Below are 21,774 nucleotides of genomic sequence, written 5' to 3'. Positions count from 1 at the left end.
AGGTACATCTTCTCATGGTTTGAGGTTTTCTAGCCCACAGATTAGAATCAGGGGATGTGCTTTACAAAGAATAAGGAGAAGTGAGGCAAATGGGGAGAGACAGGACGAGAGGAGATCACACAGGGAGAGCGTCATGTTCTGTATCAACTCAGTCATTAAACTACTCTGTGATATCAGGAAGAAAGGGTGAATTGATTGCCTCCTCCCATATAATCTTAGCAGGAAAGTCAAAGAACACCGTGTTGTAGGACTCTGTGGGCAACAGAAACATGTACCATTATTTTAGTGCTGTCTGAGGTTCCCAGGCAAGAACAATTCTTTTGCTGGCCCTGTTAGGGAATGAGATGAAGGATCTCCTTTTCCTAAGCTTCCCACATCAAGAGGGCTTCCCTTCACTACTCTGTGACAGTTTGATATACAATGGGAGATGGAACACATTCTTAATTTATGTTCATCCAGAGATTTATGTGCTGACAGATTATTTTGCATGAAATCTGATCTAGTTTAATAGGCAAGAGATTATCTTAATTTGCTCTCCATGAGCACTATTCAATAAGAAAACAAATGCATACTTAAAGGAATAAGGTAAATGCATAATCTCTGTAAGTATTTTAAAAAATAAACAAAGAATTGCAAAGAAAACAATCATAGCTCAGAAAATTCATGAAGCTGAAGATGATCTAAATAAATTATACTGCTCATTTTCATGCATCAATGTTTTACCAACTTATCATAAATTAGCTACAGAACAGCCCAAAGTACAAGCCAGAACTTACATAAGTAAAAACTGAGTCATGATTCAGTCATAATTAATGTTTTTCCTTCCTTCCCCTTTTCATTCTGCCATCATTTTCCTTCATAAAACTGAAGAAGTATCATTTTCTTGTCTGATCTACATTCCTACGTTATTTTGGATGAGCTACCTTCATCCAACTTTCTTCCTATTTACAAACTAGTCCTTTAAATGATGACCAGCATAATGACTAAGGCCCAAAATAATTCAGAGAATCCTCAAAGGTTTTTCAAAACAATCAAGAAATAAACATAAGGCAGCACAGGTCTCATTCCAACAGACCTCTCCCACTCCATTCCACTTCACTTCACAATCATGGAGATTCAAGATAATCTCCTGTGAAATTCATTCCCATGGCAGGATGGGAAGTTGCCTGCAAATGGCTGGCAAGTCTACTCTGTTAGGAGTTGCTGTGTATTTTAAATGTCATCCTGGAGCTGAAAGGGCCCTTGCGCCTTTTCTAGTTCAACTTCCTCCTCAACACATGAGAAACTTACATGAAGGGGGTTCAGGAATTTGTATCAGGTCTTAAGAAAGCAGAGCTCACAGGACCGAGCTCTTGCTGTCCCTCCATATTTGTAGCTGTTTTATTTCTCACAGGAATGAATCTTCTAGAGATAAATGAATTGAGCTCTTCTATTCATTGTCTGGAAAAAGATGAATCCTACTCAACAAAATACCAGAAGTCCTCTGAGTGAGATGGAGGGTTAAAAATCTGTTAGTAGGTACCCAGCGCGGTGGCTGACACCTGTAATCCCAGCACTTTCGGAGGCCAATGTGGGTGGATCACGAGGTCAGGAGATAGAGATCATCCTGGCTAACATGGTGAAATCCTGTCTCTACTAAAAATACGGAAAATTAGCCAGACGTGGTAGCATGCGCCTGTAATCCCAGCCACTTGGGAGGCCAAGGCAGGAGAATCGCTTGAACCCAGGAGGTGGAGGTTGCGGTGAGCCGAGATCATGCCACTGCACTCCAGCCTGGGTGACAGAGTGAGACTCTGTATCAAAATAAATAAATAAATAAAAACAAATACATAAATATCTGTTAGTAGGTCTGGGTATTCATATTCAGAGTGTGTAACCTCTTGGGAAGACCCAAACCTGGCTTCTGACAAAGGGATTTCCTATGGTTACTGAAAGTGGCATTCTGTTTCAAACCGGTTTTTCCACATTCAGTAAGAATCAAATTTACCCAAGGTTCATTTCCTGTCATTTTCTTCCTTTCTTTCTGTTCCCTAAGATCCTTTTGAAGATCTAAAGAGCAACTGGGGATTTGGAGGAAAAGAAGGGAAGAGATGGCCGTATGGGTTATTGAGAAACCATGTCACTGCCTTATACCTAAACCTCATGCAATCCTAGGATCTCAGTCAAAGTTGGCTTATTCTAATTTCTCACTTCTATGTTAACATTCATACTTAGTACAGTATCAGCCTTGGTTAGAGTTCTCAGTGATTAGATTTACCATTTAAATACATGGCTGGTATTTTAAATAAGTCATTTATGGTTTTATTTAAAAATAAATCTCGGTCAAGAACAGCTTTTTACTGAGTTCTCTCAAGCGGCTCCTCAAAATAGCGAATATGTATGTACAGGGCTAATCACAGCAATAATAAAAGGCCCCACCAGTGCATTTGTCATAAGACTTTTCACAGAAGCTGTTAACTTTAGTGTCTCCCTCTGGATTACACTGGCGACCTATCACCATGATATAGAAGAGATATATTTTAAAAGCAAATCCACACGCCAAACCTAAAGCTTATTGAGAACAAGATCCATTTTAGCCAGAAGCCATATCTAATTCATTGCTGTGAACAGTTCATTTTCCATGAGCAAGTGCACAACATCAGACCACATACGATACCAGAGAACAAATGACATCTCAGTGCCCACATCAGCTTGAGAAGAAATGCTTCTCAACTCCATCAGTGACAGTTCACACTAAGCCTCCAAAAACAGGAAATCTGAAAAAGCCTGTAGGACTTCTTCTGGTGACATTACCACATTCTGGCTAGGACCTATGTCACTTCCATTGTGTTCACCTACTAGAGGCCCCCCTGGAATGGTCAATACTCACTCATTGCCCCAGTCAAGGCGGGCAGTAATGTGGCGCTTCACATCCTTCATCCGGTCGTGGGTGAGGTGGCCCACCAGCACCTGCCGCCGCAGGTCCAGGATTTCATTCATGATGTGCCACAGCCGGTGGAAGAGATCGCCTTCATTTCTCTAAGAAATACACAAACGTGGAGATTTGGCAGTCAGCCCCATACTGAGTTGTGGGATAACCAAAAAGGAAAGGGAAGGGGTCCATTCTGGTTACCCACCATGTGCTTGCCCCTCTGTGGACAGATGTTCGTTAATAGACAAACTGTTTGCTCATTGTGTTCAAACACACTCACTGCCTTCTCTATGTGCTTCATCCAAGTTTCACAACACTGCTCTCATGTCCACAAACGCGACTTTACTTCTCAACTGCTACTTTTATTTTTTTTTAAACACTACTCAAATGCTACTATCCAAGAAGGCTCAGCTTGACTTCCACCTCAGGGAAGATCAGGAAATCTTTCCTGATCACTCTTGCTCACATTGTTTTCTCCCTTCTCTGAGCCATGGCTGCAGGCAACTAAAGCCGATAAAATGCAAGACATTATTTTCCAATTATATTTCTTGCGCAATTGTCTCAATACTTTATTGGGTCCACTATCAGAAGTTGGACACACGAAGTCATTCATTGATGGATGTACACTGCTATTATCAGGCTAGTATTTAGACTTTTAAAAAGTTAATACTTTCTTACTTTTAAAACAATAATGGAGATTCAAGATAATCTCCTGTGAAATTCATTTAAGCTATGTAGTTTACTGGAAAGAAGACAAATTAAAACCCTGGTTTTGTCACTTACTAGTGTTACGGTATCAATTTGGTCATCTGTACATGGGCCGCACATTCCCTCAGCAAGGCTGTTTTATGGATTGGGGTAGCGACTGTGCAGAGAGCACTACAGCACAGCGGCAGAGAACATAAACTTACTTGGAGCCAAATAACTTCAATCTGAATTTCAGTTTTGCCATTTACTGGCTGAAAAGGCTTTGGCAATTCATTAACATCTTTGTGCTTGTTTTTTCATCTGTAAAACAGGTATTATAGTACCTACTTCCCAGAGTTGTTGTGAGCATTGATGAGCTATTACAACTCTACGAATGATGCTTGGCTCATAAAAAATATTTAAGTATTCACTGTTACTATCACTAGAGTACTGTTATTGTTTTGGGCTTGGTCCAGAATGAGCCCTCTACAAATAGTTTCTTTCCCAAACCAAAAAATATATATCCCTTACTCCAGAGACATGGGAGTAAATCTTAAATAAGTATTTACCCTTTGACTTTCCATAACATGTCTTTCCAAAACCATAACAACAGTTATGCTTGTACTTTCTACGAAAATTATTAGTGGACTTCATCGGTAGTGATAGGGAAGTGCTGAGGTTATCATCCACCTAAAGTCCTCTACAGCTGTAAGCTACCAGAAATATCAAATTCTGGGTGATGGGTAAAGATAACTATTTTTTATTTTTAAAAGTAGTGACGTGTTACCTGCTTTTTTAGTACTTGGTGTCTTGAAGAATTTCTATATGATGTGCAGTTCAGAGGAACAAAAAGCATTCTCCAAGATGTCATCCCTGATCCTCCCCCGCAAAAATAATCTTGCTTGTCTCTCAACTCCTAAAGCACTCTACTGAGTCCATTCTTCTATTGCTTCTCACTCTTAACTCATGTTATACACTCCCATAGAAGCCATACAAGGCCAGTGTAACACAATACTCTTGTAATTAACTGCTCAGTGTCCATGTCCTCTCATTTGGCTGCAAGTGCCCAACCACAATGGCTGTCTGCCTGTGTAGCCCTAGCAGCTGGAGAATGAATGAATGAATAGCTTGATTTAAACATGTTAATTTTTGTGGATCTCAAGAGGTAGGTTTTGTTTATATGATACAAAAGAATAAACAGTGAAAATCAAGAAACACTTGAAGAAGTCAGTGGCAGGAAGGAAAAGTCCACCAGAGTGGAAAAAATTACATAAGCAAGTTATTAAACAAGTCAAATTTCATGTAGCAAAGAAGAAAGACAGCACTTTTTTGAACTGTCACAGGGAGAAAGTCACCTGCCTTCTCTTAGGAAAGGCATTCTGCAGTTGTTCAACAGGATGAACTTGATTTTCTGTGATGTTACCTACTACTTAAGTTTAAGAGAACACTAAGATGAAGAGGATGCAGAATCCCTTATAAAGTTGAAAATCTGCTGGTCAGCTCTCCATTAAGGGAAGACAACCCAGGTGTGGCAGGAACACCGACATAGTGCCAGCAAACCTGCCTACTAGTGTAACAAAAAGGTCTACAACTGAACATCTAGTCATAGAATCATGATTCTTTAAACATTGGATAGCTGTGAAAGCTATTCAGAAATATAAAAAACGCTTTTGATTTAGTGATAAATGGAAACAGGTAGGGTACAATATTAAACACTTGGAATGAAATAATATCAAGAGATTCTGGAAATATATAAAAAATACAGCAAAAAGTTAACTGAGAGTATTTTAGTGTTTTAGAAATGGATGAGCTTTTATGCCTTAAAATGAAAACAGTACAGGTTTTGGCAGCAGCAGACTTAGATTCAGATTCAGTCTTTAGCATGAGATGCTAGGTAAATTATCGTTGATAAGATTCGAGAATAAAAACTGCCCGGCAGAGCCCCATGTAAGGCAGATGTAAAATATCCAGCTCAGGGTCTGCATGAAAGTACTCAGTAAAAGATAGCTGCTATATTTCTCCTAAACTTTTGTGGTTACATTACTGATTATTAAGTGGTATTTTTTTTTTTTTTTTGAGACGAAGTTTCACTCATGTTACCCAGGCTGGAGTGCAATGGCGCGATCTCGGCTCACCGCAACCTCCGCCTCCTGGGTTCAGGCAATTCTCCTGCCTCAGCCTCCTGAGTAGCTGGGATTACAGGCACGCGCCACCATGCCCAGCTAATTTTTTGTATTTTTAGTAGAGACGAGGTTTCACCATGTTGACCAGGATGGTCTCGATCTCTTGACCTCGTGATCCACCCGCCTCGGCCTCCCAAAGTGCTGGGATTACAGGCTTGAGCTAAGTGGTATTTTTAAAGAGCATTACTTAGGTCCTTAGCGACGTTATTTAAAGAGCAACTGGCACTTTTCAAGCATTCGCCATTTGCTTTTATGCTAAGCATTGTCATACAAATTGCTAACAATTTATAAAATATTATGGCCCTCATCAAACATCTTCCAGTAAAGAAGTTAGGTGCCTTAAAACTGTTGGCAAAGAGGATGGACAGTACCCTAAATACACTTCACCATGAAGAACCTGAACCAAACATTTGGCACAAAACATTTACATCAGGAAAAGAGAAGCGAAAGATCCAATATGGCCAAGGTAGCCTCATTCCCAGCGTCAAAAATCAAATATCTCTGAGTTAAACTTAATATTTGTTTCTAATGTAAATGACTACCATTCCAGTGTCCATGGAAAAATTTAGATGATTCTCTTTCCCAGTTACTCAGAACACTAGGAGGAGAGGAGTTACTTGTGGAGTTTACAATACATAGATTTTCAAACCAACCAAGTTGGTCCCCAAAATAGATATCTGCAACCTCAAACACAGGTAAAAATAGCTAGATAAGGCAGAATCAAGAGGAAATTCAACTTTGTTCCCCACTCGTAGCTGTATCAAAAGAAAAGTGCTGGTGTTCTAGTTCAGCTAATGGACAACACTTAGACACTGTCATTATTTTTGTGAGTCTCATGTCGTGTATTTCGAATGCAGTGGTTTGAGCATTTCAAATAGTTTCCTTTTCCATGTAAGTGCCATGACAATATTACTTTAAGTGAAGTAATAGTTGGATTTTGAATTCCTTCCAATGTAAAGAAAAAAGAAAATCTAAAAAGAAGATCTGTATGTCCTTGCACTTCCCCAGCACAGAGCCCTAGAGGTCAGTTATCTTGACTTTGTATTTATAAAACCTATGCTCTGCCAATTCACCCAAGGTTGTCTTGTGAATTTTCACAGGGAGTCCTAAAGCTGCCAGCTCCAGGAGGGTATAACCAGAGAAGTCCAACATCAAAGGGTTTTCACTAGTGACTTTATAAGATTTTCTTGCCTCGATGAAATATCCTATTGCATTTTATATGCAACAGACAATAAACACTATCATTCTGCCAGTGTCCCTAACTAATTTGGATTTTTTTCTTTGACGGGCTGTTTAAATCATTTTGTCAGGATAAGTACATATCTGTATTTTGAACTCATCCCTTCAAATGATGGAGCTGTTCTACAAATTTTAAAAATAAAAGAAAAAAAATAGCATGGGGCCTTTCCAATATTTCACCATTCCCAGACTTCTGCATTTACAGTGAGGTTCACAGTGAGAACACTATATTCACATCAGAACCCCAGCTTAGCCACTTTCCCCTTACTTGATCTAGGGCAAGTACTTCACTCTCTGTTCCTCATTGTTCTCATTTATAAGCCGGACATGGTCATAGTTATTATTCCTTTGAATGGCAGTAAATTGAAGAAGATACTGCATCGAGAGTACTTACCATGAGATTTGCCACATAACTGCTCAATGTGATTACTTATAATAAGTAAGTAAATATATACTACATACCTCCAAAACACAGATCCTTTTTCCCCTCAAGAAATATTCTTTTCTCTAGTATATTTAAAATATTCTCATTGATACTAGCTAAGAAGTCTGTCATTTACAGTATACTTGAATGACATAGAATTTGAATTTGATAAAATACCATTGCCACCAAAATTGTCTTGAATTTTATTTTTCCCTGAAAATTAAAAATATTCAGGAGGTTCAACAGTAGGTCCATGTAAACCATCCTATTTGATTGGACGCCAGAAAGATAATCTTTTATATTCTTGCAGTATTGAAAAGTAACTTACAAAACCCATGCTCAGTGGACACAGAGATTACAACAAGACTGTCTTACTAATATCTATATCCCCAAGGAGTCCTAGAGACTTGCAGAAGGTGCTATATTAGTTAACCCTTACTTACTCATGTTCATATATTTCTTAAAATAATTCTTTACCCGAAAAACCATGTCATTAAAAAGCTACTTAACCACATAGAGCTGTTTCCACATGGTTCCCCAGTCTCTTAATGTTGATGTCATTTCTGTGATAACAGAGTCTTCAGTGGGAATAACCATTTCAAATTGTCTGTGAAATTAAAAAAGAAAAAGTATATATGTAAATACCTAGACAACAATTTTGTTTTAAATACTCTAAAAGATAATTAGGAAAGAAAGCTGCCTAGCTATTGTTCGTTCTACAGACAGTAACCAGGATCTGGTTGTAAGTTAATGTGAGGAATGCTACGTTGGCTTATGGTAGGACAATACCAGAATGACCAGCCACTACAACCAGATCAAGTTTGAGCCGCGTGGTGAAGAAGAAACAACATCAGAAGAGTTCTACTCCAGTACCAGTTCACCACTAGGCAGCAACTCATTTAACGTGAGGCCAAAAGCCTGCATCTGTAACATGAGGTCACTGGGCTACATAAACTCTGAGGTGACTTTTGCCTTCCAAACGCTATGACCATAGGACTCAAGGAGAATAAAAGGAACCTTATTCAATCATCAGGACATGACCGCTGTGAGCATCCAAACTAACCCAGTGTGATAAGTAACTAGACACTGAGATATTAATTGAATACTCCCGTGATCTCAGTAACACTTCATTTTTATTTTTTGCAAACCTGGACCATGAAAACTGATTAATATTACAAGTAATGTTATCATGCAGCATAAACCCTAAGGGCTTATGACATCACAGATATTTGAATATTCATTCCAAATTGTTCCTCTCTCTGATTAGAGTAACATGGTCTTCTCATTTCTTCTCTAAAAGTCAGAAACTATCCTCGAAAATATTGCTATCAATATCTAGTAGGGTATGTATGGTGGTCCTGAAGTTGATAATATGCACGAGGAGATAGGGGAAATAAAGAAGATTTAATTTGCCTTCTGAATTCTACCTTTGGCATATAATAATCTTCATCTCCAGTTTCTCACACACATGCAGGTGAAAGTAGTTAAGTGGCTATTACTACCACTGCTTCCCAAAGAATGCTACTGATACATTGATAGAGACTATTTTCTTTATTTCCGGATATTTTTCTCAAGAAAACATCTAATAATATATAGAAGGTAGCAACATATTAGACACAGAACCATGTTGTCTAGATGATCGAGGGAAAATTAGTTCTTAGCATGAGGTTAATAACTGCTCTGCGATTCCTATTTGATGTTATGTCCAAAGTGTGTATAATTGTCTTTTGTAAAATCTTGTTGTCAGACATATGGGAACTAAAATTTTGCCTTGATTTTTTTCCCAACAGAGCTTCATCTCCTTATTTCACAGTGCTGCTAAAATACTTGCCCTATGCATATTTTCCTTCTTTCTAGAGCTTAAACACAGCTGAAAATGTAAAACTGGGATTTTAAACTAGAAATAAAAGTAAACAGTAATATATAAACTTTGGCAGATACAGAACCTTTTATTAAGTCTGCATATGACATTTTTAAGTTGTAGTACATTTATTTTGCTTTTGAAGCAGCTGTTGCAATTTAAATGATGAATATTTGGAGATGAAGATCACAAAATGATCCTATATATGGTCAAGGAGGAAATACTGAATTTCCGGGTAACCTTGACATTCTACTTAACATTTAAAAAGTGGCATGACCTCAGTGGGAATTAAACAATACAGAAGTGGCCTCACTGTTCATAAACTCTAATTTAATTGACCTCCATCTGTCCTACATTGATCTGAAGATGCAGGAAAGAACATAAAGGCAATTCAGTCTGTGGGAAGTTGATTGAGGGTTGTCCAAGCAAAATTTAAATTTTTAAGCATAAAATTGCCATTTTAGGCAAGGTGGCTGATTCCTATTAATTATTCCAAAACAAAAATCAGTGTTCAAATAATCTGTCTTAAGTAGCTACCTCTGAAATTATATTTTGTTCAGTTATTCTGAGATGGACTTTTCTATTATTTCATCCTAGTGGGCCATAAATCCACTTAAAATAAGACAGGTAATACCAAAGCCCCAAAGATGTTCCTCTCTGGGAAAGCAATTATCTGGCAATACATGCCCTCAAGTGTTTTCAGTCCAAAGTTTTTCTTGCAGTAAAAGCCCCAGACCTAGAGGCTAACTCAATTCCAATAATCCTTTTTTAGAAACTAATGTTGGGCTTTCTGCTACATGTCCACCACACCTGGTGTCAGGTGGAAACCCCACAAGAGTTTTAAATGTATGCAACCAAATTTTGAGGTACCTTTACCCACAGTTAAACTTCCTGGGGCTCATGGAAGGGGATCAGATATACAGCAGTTACTAACCAGGATTTTAAAAAAGGATGTACTTATTTAAAAACCATATCCTACCCCAACTCACTTTGAGGGGTAGACTTTGATTAAGTTGAGAGATGCTTGACAAGATCTTTGCTAGCACAGTATTCTCTCTTTCCTCTTCCTTGGTCAGAGCATATGATGGGGGTCGGGTGGCCCTTTGCACTGCAGAGTTGAGGGAGGTCAGGGTTGGGATTGGGGCAAACAGAGCAAAGAAGACTGGTGGCACAGGCTTGCCCAAACGGACACTTTAAGGAACAGGGGTAGCCCGTGGCATTTTCACACTGCCAAGCCCAGATCACTAGCACAGAAGGATCAGAACAAAGTGTTAGCATGTGGCTGGAGTGTATTCTGAAGTGTCTTCTGGTTTACTAGAGGAGCGGCTGGATGGCGTTCTATCTAGCCTGGTAGGAAAGCTTCCAAAGGACTAATAACTCGGCTTGACGCTTCTGGTGGATTACAGCTGCACAACGCTTCTGAAGGACATACATTTCTTAAAAGATCAGTAGTAGCAGTGGTAATTATTAGAATTAGGATTATGCTTTTAATGTTTTATTCAATAATTACTACTACTGACTACTACTATTAACATGCTTAAAGTAGCTGACATATATAAGACATGTAGAGTAATAGCCTCTGACAGTCTTTAAATTCTACCCATATAGGGAACTCTCAAAGTATTTGTACCATAGACTCTTAGCCACTTGCAAAGGCTGTTTCACTGAACAGAAATTTAATACCTTACCTTTACTGAGGGGGAAATTAAGAATCACCTCTTTGGAACTTTGCTCATAAGATTCAAATTGGAAAATAGCATTACTATGCTTTTAGAATTCAAATAATAAATTGGTATTTACTGCTATTTGAGAAAAAATATAATTTCTATGGCTGAATCTGTATTCTATTGTCATAAGATGAAATTATGCAATGGTCATGTGAACAGTCCTTGTGACACTGACACCAAATGTTTGTGTCCAACTCCATGGCCTTTTATAATGAATGATCTGCTCATGCTAGCTATTTAAATAGGCAAGTTCTTCTGTTTTATTCTGCTATATCTTATTTGAATTATGTTAAAGTGACGGCCACTTCAAATCCTTTTAGAAATAGACTAGAATTTTTTAAAATGTATTAGAAATACTAGGCGATCAATGAGCTCAATCAAAGTATCATATAAATGACATTCTCTAAAATAGAATAATGGCTTTGTGAAGTGGTCAACTAAGAATATGTCATTATGTCCATTTAGAGAAAGTCATACTACGTATCTTATAATCAGCGGTGAACCTAGGAAATTCCTGGGTTTTGAGACAGTATGACAGCATGTAATGGGTCTGACTGACATGCTTCCCTAAGCAGCAAGACACCAAAAAGGACCAACTCCTTCTGCTCAAGTGTAGCCTGATTCCCTGATTTGTGGACACTGAGAGACCTCCAGTGCCTCAGATCCTGTTGTCCAGCATGCACAGATGCGGTTAATTTTCTCCACCAATGATCTCAGTCCAATATATTTTTAACAAAGAACACAGACAATGGTATGATCTTCTACAGTTCATTTTTCAAGACAATTACTATGCCTTTCAAATTCCAAAAGAAGCAAAGGTTCTGTGAGAATCCTCTAAGTACTAAGAAAACTCATTTCTTACCCTTTGTTCTTTACACATGCATTTTTCAAGTGAACATAGCTGGAAGGAAATATACCCTGAAAAAGAAAGCATGAAGGTTACAATGCTAGCTGTTAAGGAAGGGTTGGTTTCACAAGTCATATGTATAAAACACAGCCGTAAAACCATGACAATATCAGGAATGGGGAAAAACAGCATCTCTACCAGATTCTCTTGGATGAAATCTACTGTGGCTGAAGATCCATCCTTTCATTTTCTACCATTAACTAGTTTACAAATTTAGAGACATTCTAAACAAATATAAAAAAATTAAATCTTGCTCAGAAAATATATTCTTTTTTAAACAGAAAATAAGAATTTCATGAATTCTACATAAAAATCATGTTATACTGAAGAAGAGTTTTTAAAATATGTACTGCATAGTTTTGAAAGGTTCTTTGTTTTGGTGGCTACTCTTTTTTTTTTCCCTAAACCACTCATATTTCTCTTGAAAACATACATACAAAAAATATCACTGTGAATTTAGAGATAATATGTGTATTCTGTGTTATGGAAGATTTTGGATGACAACTCAGCAGCAGTTAATCACCATGCTGCCATTCTGATGGAACAAAAATTAAACAAAAGATGCCATGTTAGCTTGAAGCTTTTATTGTAGGGAAATGATAGGGCAAGGAAATTCTTTCTTTGTTCTAAATGGAAAATTGAAAGAAACAACAACAAAAAAAATGAGCATCAATTTTATTGTTCATTAAATGACAATTATGCTCTGAAGAATTTCTAAAGTATAATTAAATGACAAACTCAAATATTTAAGAAAACAAATGTCATCTAAATATATATATATCACCATTGTGGATCCAAGTATAAAATAAAATTTAATAGGCAAATCTTTCCATTCAATAGCAGTAAATATATACAGATAGATTTTTAAAACTCACTTGTTTTCTTCAATATGGTAAGATCAACAAATAGAGTAATTCTAACTAACCAGGAAAAGTCAGACTTGAGGTTTATGAGAAGTTACAGAAATAACAGAGAAATCATACTAAGTTTCCTTCTCAAACAGCCCCTAAACTTCATTAAATACTGAACCTATATTTGCATGTGCCTCATAGATATATAAAAACAATGTTAAATAAGGACAAAAGTATTTTAAAATTAAATGTGTATACTCTTTTATCCCTTATGCTTCCCTTTAGGATGACCTAAAATACATGAAGTAATTAAACACAGGTGGATGATCCAGAAAATGGCATATTTAAGCAAAAAGGCAAAATTGTATTTTCATAACGAAAAGTGATACAATTTCTTATCTACAATCCTAAAGGCAGAATTAAACCAAAAAAATGAATATGACATATAAAAATATTAGATAATATAGGAAACATGGATGAAGGCTGAGGAGATTAGAGTAAGATAAAAAACACAGATTATTAGTAAGATTAGTGTCAAAATCACAAACTATACAAACAAAAGATAAAACAAAAATGACGTTACTTCTTGCTATAATTCCTGAGGATTTATAGAAATGTATCAAGGATAATGAATCTTAATTTCTGCGTGAAATGGAAAGAAAAATGGGCTTTTAAATAATATTGTTTTCCTGGCTTCAGCCCCCAAACCCAAAAGGACTCTTAACACCCCACTAAAATAAACTTGTTTCTCCATACCAATATTTTACAAATGATATCATGGAAAACATAAAGATTAAATACTGCAATTTAATATTTCTTTTGGAATATATATTTCCTCTGCCTGAATTTTAATTTAGCTTTCCGAGAAACTACCACTTCAGAAAGATTTTGTTTATGTATAATGAGCTTATTAAGGGCTTCTCAGTACAATTTTCAAGAGCTAAATAGGATTATCATTTGAGTAGCACATCTTAACTATAATCCAAGTTCAAAGGAACTTCCAAAATTATGAAAATCTGTATTATCACTTGGTATTTCAACTGATTTCCAACTGTAATTTCAATTGTATAAAGAAATAATTTAAATACTATCTTTCTTAATGAATTTCATAATTATACTTAGAAATAACAATTTTTACCTTGATATTTGGGTTTTTTAAGGCAAATCCTCTGTACCAACCTGTGGAAAAATAATCATGGTCATATTTTGATAAACCATTGTAGTATTTTAAAGAAATAACAAATCAATCTGTTCTTTGTCAATGGAATTTTACCATACATGTAAATACTCTGTGGGTAAATATGGTAAGTATTGGCTAGACAATAGCTCAAGTGACCACACATTAGCATTCTATTAATAAAACAATTTTTAAAAAACTATATCAAAATGTATATAAATGATAGCATCATGCATAATGTAAACAAAGGCTTTAATATCAGAGCATTGGGCTTCAATTCTGGCTTTGTTTCTTATTGTCTGTTTAATGCTCTCCAAGTTACTTGACCTCTCTGAGTACCATTTAGTCCCATTTTATAGAAGGCCACATTATGTCTGGCAAGTCAAGAATCTGCATAAGATTTCATACATTTCCAAATTCCACTGGCCTGACTACAAAGCCCAGACTCTGCCACCAAATAATAGTACCTGGTCAATCAGTCACATAGTGAATTTGCACATCCTTAAGCCCATTGTCTTGGGTTACGATCAGTCTCATATTGTATGAAGAGTGAACCCGTCATTCACTGCCGGAATTAACTGGCACATTTTCATCAGCACAATGGCTGATCAAGAGCTCAGCATAATTTTTATTCTGTAGAATGCCTATCACAGTAGTCCCTTCCTATCTGTGGTTTCACTGTCCACAGTTTCAGTTACTCATGGTCAACCAGAGTGCAAAAATACTACATGGAAAATTCCAGAAATAAACAATTCATAATGTTTAAACTGCATGCCATTCTAAGTAGCGTGATGAAATCCTGTGCCTGCCTGCTCTGTTCTGCCCAGGACATGAATCATCCTTTTGTTCAGCATATCCACACTGTCAATGCTACCCAACCATTAGTTATTTAGTAGCCCTCTTGGTTATCAGGTTAAGGATCACAGTTTCAAAGTCCTTGTGTTGAAGTCACCCTTGTTTTACTTAATCCTGGCTCCAAAGCACAAGAGTGGTAATGCTGGCAACTGGGATGTGCCAAAGAGAAGCCATGAAGTGCTTTCTTTAAGTGAAAAGGTGAAAGTTCTTTAATAGGGAAAGAAAAAAATCATACGTTGAGGTTGCTAAGATCTAATTAAAAATTAATCTTCTATTCACTAAACTGTGAACAGAATATTGTTACAATTATTCTATTTCATTATTAGTTATTGTCAACTATGCCTAGTTTATAAATTAAATCTTATCACATGTATAGGAAAAAACGAAAATGTAGGATATAAGATTCAGTACTATCCAAGGTTGCAGGTATCCACTGGGGGGTCTTAGATCACATCCCTTGCCAGTAAACGGGCTCAAGGACTACTGAATTTAAGCTCCCAGCAATTTCTAATCAATTTTGCAGCACTATCCTTACATGTCTTTTTATAGTTTATAATAAATCAGGACATATGTTGTATTTTTTCAAGTATAAAGACCATTTTGCTTATTGGTAAAAAAATTATTATACTATGTAGTAAATGTTATAGCTAATAGCATTTTTTGAATAATTAAATTTTAGCCAACATTTTAAAATAAAACAACTATTTGAGCTTTGTATTTAAACATTTTTCTTCCTCATAATACATTTTCTTAAAACCATATATTGTAGGCCGGGCGCGGTGGCTCAAGCCTGTAATCCCAGCACTTTGGGAGGCCGAGGCGGGTGGATCACGAGGTCAAGAGATCGAGACCATCCTGGTCAACATGGTGAAACCCCGTCTCTTCTAAAAATACAAAAAACATTAGCTGGGCATGGTGGCGCGTGCCTGTAATCCCAGCTATTGAGGAGGTTGAGGCAGGAGAATTGCCTGAACCCAGGAGGCGGAGGTTGCGGTGAGCCGAGATCGCGCCATTGCACTCCAGTCTGGGTAACAAGAGTGAAACTCCGTCTCAAAAAATAAAAACATATATTGTAAAATTTTTCTTAAAACCATATATTGTAAAACTGTTAATCCCTAACAGTTTTAAAATCAGTCTGAAGAGAGTAGAATGAACTGAAAATCAGAATCTCTATATCTCAGGGTTTATCAGCTTCCATAAAGACAAATCCAAGAAATACATCCATTTGTAAATAATTATTCTAACAAAAACCAAAACTTTTTGAGAACTGCAAAAATGTCATAGACAGGTCTCTGCCCACTTATACTATACAGAAAAAGTCCTAGATTACACAATAGCTCCTATTAGTTATGGAGCCCAGTTTCACATAGCAATTCAAAATAAATTTTATATTTATTTGTATACAAAGTAGGAACAGTCAAAATATATCTGGTAACAACATAGAAAATCTTTTATATTTTTTAAGGCATCAATCGCAGTAGAAAGAATAAATAATCCAATATGACCACCATCTAATACTAGGCTCTAACCAAATGTAGTAGTTCTGTTTAGAATAATATAATTTAATCTATAATAAGCCTTGATATGATAGAATGTCATCATAATATAAAATCCTAGTAAGGAAAACCTTTTAAGAGGAAAAACATGGGTATTTTTGGATATACTAACAGGGATTTAAAATGTAGTCATTTTGTTAATAAGAAAAGCAGTGTGGCCGAGCACAGTGGCTCACGCCTCTAATCTCAGCACTTTGGGAGGCGGAAGCGGTTGGAGTACCTGACGTCAGGAGTTTGAGACCAGCCTGGCCAACACAGTGAAACCTAGTCTCTACTAAAAACACAAAAAATTAGCGGGGCTTGGTGGCGCATGCCTGTAATCCCAGCTACTTGGGAGGCTGAGGCAGGAGAATCTCTTGAACCTGGGAGGTGGAGGCTGCAGTGAGCTGAGAGTACACCATTGCACTCCAGCCTGGGCAACAGAGGAAGACTCTGTCTCAAAAAAAAAAAAAGAAAGAAAAGAAAAGAAAGAAAGAAAAGCTGGGTGTAGTGGCTTATGCCTGTAATCTGACTTTGGAATTTTCACCTTTGGAAGGCCAACATGAAAGGATCACTTGAGGACAAGAGTTTGAGACCAGCATGGGTAGTGTGGTGAGACTCCATCTCTACAGAAAATTTAAAAAAAAAAAAAAAAAAAAAAATTAGCTGGGCACATTGGAGTGTCCTCGTGGTCCTAGCTACTTGGAAGACTGAGGCAGGAGGATCTCTTGAGCCCCGCAGGTCAAGGCTGCAATGAGCCATGATCACACCACTGCACTCCAACTTGGGTGACAAAGGGAGACCCTGTCTCAAAGAAAAAACAAAAAAAGTAGTCATTTGATCAGAAATCTTTCTAAGGACTAGCATTTAAGAATGTTTCATGGGTCAGGAATGGAAACGTTTGGGAACTATTAGGTATCTTTAATGAGTTATCTACTATATAAATTAATAATCATACAAGGTCAGAGAGTATATTCCACTAATATTATGCAAGTGCATTGAATAATTTTATTCCAAGTTCGAGGGGAAGAAACTATAGGTGGAGAGCAGAGTTGGCCTGGGCAGGAGCCCTCCAGAGGCACATGGCTACTCAGCCTAAGTAAGCCATGTCTGCTCTGTGGCTCTTCTTCTTCCTGTCCTGGGGCATCTACTAGATCCTGGAGATCCTGAGAAAAATCTTCTAGTTTGCTACTGAGTCAAGAACTACCTTAGATACGGTAGCGTCAACTGCTTTCTCTGTTCACATCTAGCTACTTGAAGGAAATAACATTATAATCAGCTTAAAAATAGGCAATGATACCCTCTCATTAGCCAAACACTGAAAATGCAGGAAATAATTTTGTCAGAAATGACTTGCTGTGACTATTGGAAAAGTTCCAGAGATTAATAGTGGCATGGACAACATTACGAACAGTTGCATGTTGAGGAAGTTGTCCATCAATCTCAAGTGATTGCCACAAGGCTACTCACCATCACACTTCTCCAGGATCTGAACTGTATCTCCAATTTCCAATGACAGGCCATATGGAACAGTTCCTCGGAAACTGGCAATAACTGTAAAAAATGATACAGAATGTATGAAGGCAATCATGTCCGTTACAGCTTATCATTAAATGTTATTGACTAGGAAAAATTAATATAAATATGAAGTATAATTTGATAGCTAGAATCCTTTGTCATATTTTAATTTTACATCTTTTTAAGAAAATTATTAAGTTTATATACTTTGCTAACTTCTTGGTCAAATTATTATAAATATGCATTTCAAAGATATGAAATTTATTAAAATAATACACAATATATCAGTGCTATCACCCAATAACAGATATGAACAAAGGTACTGCCTGAGAGCTTAAAGGACGATGACCCTCTTGTTCACTGCTCTCTTCACTCCCCCATCCAAATGCCAGACCATGGTGGTTAATAAATATGTGTTCAATAATAAATGAGGATTATATTTCCTGCTTGTTATTAAGTTTGGTTTACCTTTCTGCTATATTGTTTGGAGCAGATTTCTTTTCCATAAACTATAAGATTCTCAAGAGACGGGACTGCATCCATTTGCTTACCATTATGTGCCCAGAGTCTAGCATAGTATGCGGTGCATAAAAGGAGTCTTCTTATGCAGTAATCAACAGAGACATTTTATTTAGTAATAGCGGGGCCTTCCCACAGGCCTAAACACACGGCCACCACAACAATTCCCACATGTCTTAGCTCTCATAGCACTTGGAATGGGGAGTGATCACAATTAATTATAGATTAATGGTTTAGAATAATTGGTTTCTGAAACATTTTGCATGGCAGGACAGGACTAGGATGTTATACCCATAGAGAGAAAGTATGCATAGTCCTTTCCTGGCAACTCCAGGACTTATAGAGAGAAGAAAGCTCAGTGAGTCTTCCCTGAATAGTAAGTAAAGCTTGAGTCAGAAAAGAGGCAAAGATGGAGAAATAAAGAAGATGCATTTCAACACACAAAAAGAGAGAAGTCATCGCCTATGGAATACTATGTACACTGAAAGCAACTAACAATTCACATCAAAAGAAAATGATTCTTAAAAGGCCAAAATTTTAGGAGAGAAACTTATAATTTTGCTTCACAGTGAGATTTAGATATAACCCCAATCCTCAAAAGTAAGTTATTGCTACTGTTGGGGTTGTATCATTTTAAAAGCCTAAAGGAACACACAAATCTGTGAAAAATGAAAACATGCCAATAAGTAATGAGCTTTTAGAGAAGTCTCAAACCCTTTTATGATCTCAAAACAAAATTAACAGTAGAGGTCAAAATGCAGGACAGAAAACACAACCCAAAGTTATGAGATAGAACAAAATAACTATATAGATAGAAACCAATTAAGGACATAAGCACTAATTTATGATATCATTTTCTAATTATAACAATGAATACCATACAGCCTCATGATGACATTCAAGAAGCTTTTTGCTGGCAAAATAATCAAGGAGATATGTCTTGACAGATTACTTCATGTAACTTTCAGAGACCTCTTCTTACAAGGGATCAGCAACTTAACTGACAGTAGGTTGACTGCAATTTAGAAGACTTCAAGACAAACTTACACTCTGAATTGCCTTCCCAAACTCTGCACTACTGATGCTTCTTTTGGAAGTCTTGGTGCATGGACTTCCCAACACAGTTCTGTATACAGCTCCTACCACTCAGGAACACCCTTGCGTACCCAGGGCTGCCTGCCTCACTTCTGGCTCTCCTCTCTTTATCCTCATCACCTTCTTGAACACAGTAGTACTAGTGATAGATTTCATTTCTTTACCTTCCTCAGCCCCTGCAATCCAGCCTTCGCCATGTTTTGAAACTGCTTTACTAAGATCTCCAGTCCCCTCAATGTGGCCACATTCATATTGCTTTCCAGGAGTCTATTCTCTCTCTCTCTCTCCTTTTTTTTTTTTTTTTTTTTTTGAGATGGAGTCTTGCACTGTTGCCCAGGCTGGAGTGCAGTAGCGTGATCTTGGCTCACTGCAACCTCTGCCCGCTGTGTTCAAGCAATTCCCCTGCCTCAGCCTCCTGAGTAGCTGGAATTACGGGTGCCTGCCACCATACTAAACTAATTTTTTTTTTGTATTTTTAGTAGACACAGGGTTTCATTATGTTGGCCAGGCTGGTCTCAAACTCCTAACCTCGTGATTCACCCGCGTTAGCCTCCCAAAGTGCTGGGATTACAGGCGTGAACCACTGAGCCTGGCCCTATCCTCTCTTGAATCTTCTACTGCTCTGTCACACCCGCCAGACTTCTTTTCCAGACCTTCTTTCTTAGCCCTGCTCTTAAGTGTTAGTGTAATCCAGAGTTCCATCCTTAAAATTCTCAAGTTTAGGAAAATGGTATCAAGCCTGGCATTTTGACACATGGATTTGAATTCCAATCTCATCACTTATTACCTGTGTGACCCTGATCAGGATATTAACCTCTCAGAATCTCCACAACCTCACTGTAAATAATCACTGGGTGAGTGAATGAGGGAGTGCTGTGGCCATTACTGTTAAACTCTCTGGTCTTCAATAGTCAGGTTCTTTTATTATTGGGAATACTATTTTTAAGGGTGTGCTTAAAATTCTAAGAATCAAAAGCTGTATTACTTGGGAAAACTCATTCTTTCATAGGAGTTGTTTAAAACTGGGATGACAGCTTATCTGAGTCATAACCATGCATTATCTCATTTCTTATCCAAATAGTATATGTGGGTGAGCTCTGATTTGACTGTTCAGCTATGTAATATGTAATAAATATTAAAGGAAAGCAAATAAGTTCCCTAATCTCATTGGTCTTCAGATGGTTCCTCTATAAAACAAAGGAGCTAGAAAAATGAACTGAAATTCCCCTGCCAGCCCCAAATTCTGAGTCTGCAAGAGGACTTTCAGCTCAGCAGTGACATGGCATAGCACTTTCCAAAGAACTCTGTCCCCAAATCAGCCTAGTCTATGTAATCACAGCCTGTGATCACGTGGACACTTGTCAACACCTGAAACAGCCATCTGATAATGCAGAAGAGACAGCCTGCTCTCAGCATCTCATATGACACGCTTATCAACTGCTCTCCTACTTTTCCAGGCTCACACCCAACCCACCTCTCCACATACTGTCCTATGCTCAGCCATACTCAATTTCTCATCAAGCTTTTTCTTGCAGACCTCAGTGCTTTTACATCGATTATTCCCTTTTTAGGGGGCTGCCTTCCTCACTCCTACACTGGGAACTGCAAAGCAGCTTTAATTTAAGGCTTAGCTCCAAGGTTAGGACTTTAGAAGATTTCCTGATGCTACCCCTTCCCTTTCTTCATCCCTGGGTCCACACTGAATACAATTACTCCCTCATCTGTGTTTCTAGGGTCCTGTGACCATACCTCAAATGTAGTAAGGCATCACATAATAATATAGCACTTTGTCTGTGTCTTTCTACTTGAGAAGAGAAACTTTCTCATTCATCTTTCAAGAGCCAGCATGAGCTCTGAGTACAAGAATGGAGTACCAACAAATACATGGAATGAATGAATGAATGAATGAATGAAGCCAGTGAGAAATGGTGCCTAGGTTTTTATGGATTCAGACAACCTCAGGAACACCTCTCATAACTAAAATTATCTAAGGAATAAGTTTTAAACCGCGGATCATATTGGAGAGGAATACTTTTCAGGATGTAGCTCAAGGAGTGACTTTGATCTTTATCTTCTAAAATGGCAGGTCACTCTCAGTCATTGAGTTAGACAAGTAACTCCACCTTGCTGTGTACTAATGAGTAGATGGATGGATACTATACTTAGGAAAAATATTTAGGCTTCAGGTTACGAAAGAGAAAGGGGAAAGAGAAAGATAGTTCTAGGCAAAGAACAAAGGATTTGAAAATATGGCTCATTCATTTTTCTCGGTGGTAGCATATAAT

The 21,774-nt window shown here is 37.5% G+C and overlaps 1 protein-coding gene across 4 annotated transcripts in view; it reads right to left on the bottom strand.

Annotated features, from left to right (window-relative positions):
- Positions 1 to 21,774, bottom strand: part of DOCK4 (dedicator of cytokinesis 4) — a 483,746-nt gene that overhangs the window by 254,363 nt on the left and 207,609 nt on the right. For all 4 annotated transcript variants that reach the window (XM_032275667.1, XM_032275665.1, XM_032275666.1 and 1 more), the window contains exons 2-6: positions 17,828 to 17,911; positions 13,929 to 13,969; positions 11,895 to 11,950; positions 7,955 to 8,051; positions 2,870 to 3,018 (exon numbers count right to left, since the gene is read on the bottom strand). In XM_032275667.1, the coding sequence (XP_032131558.1) occupies positions 2,870 to 3,018; positions 7,955 to 8,051; positions 11,895 to 11,950; positions 13,929 to 13,969; positions 17,828 to 17,911 (427 nt within the window). The remainder of the gene's footprint in view (positions 1 to 2,869; positions 3,019 to 7,954; positions 8,052 to 11,894; positions 11,951 to 13,928; positions 13,970 to 17,827; positions 17,912 to 21,774) is intronic.

The sequence above is a fragment of the Sapajus apella genome, unplaced genomic scaffold (genome assembly GCF_009761245.1).
Source record: "Sapajus apella isolate SASKATOON/1434 unplaced genomic scaffold, GSC_monkey_1.0 scaffold7, whole genome shotgun sequence".
NCBI lineage: Eukaryota > Metazoa > Chordata > Mammalia > Primates > Cebidae > Sapajus > Sapajus apella.
Note: the sequence above shows the minus strand (reverse complement) of the source record. Positions and strands in the feature narration are given on the sequence as shown.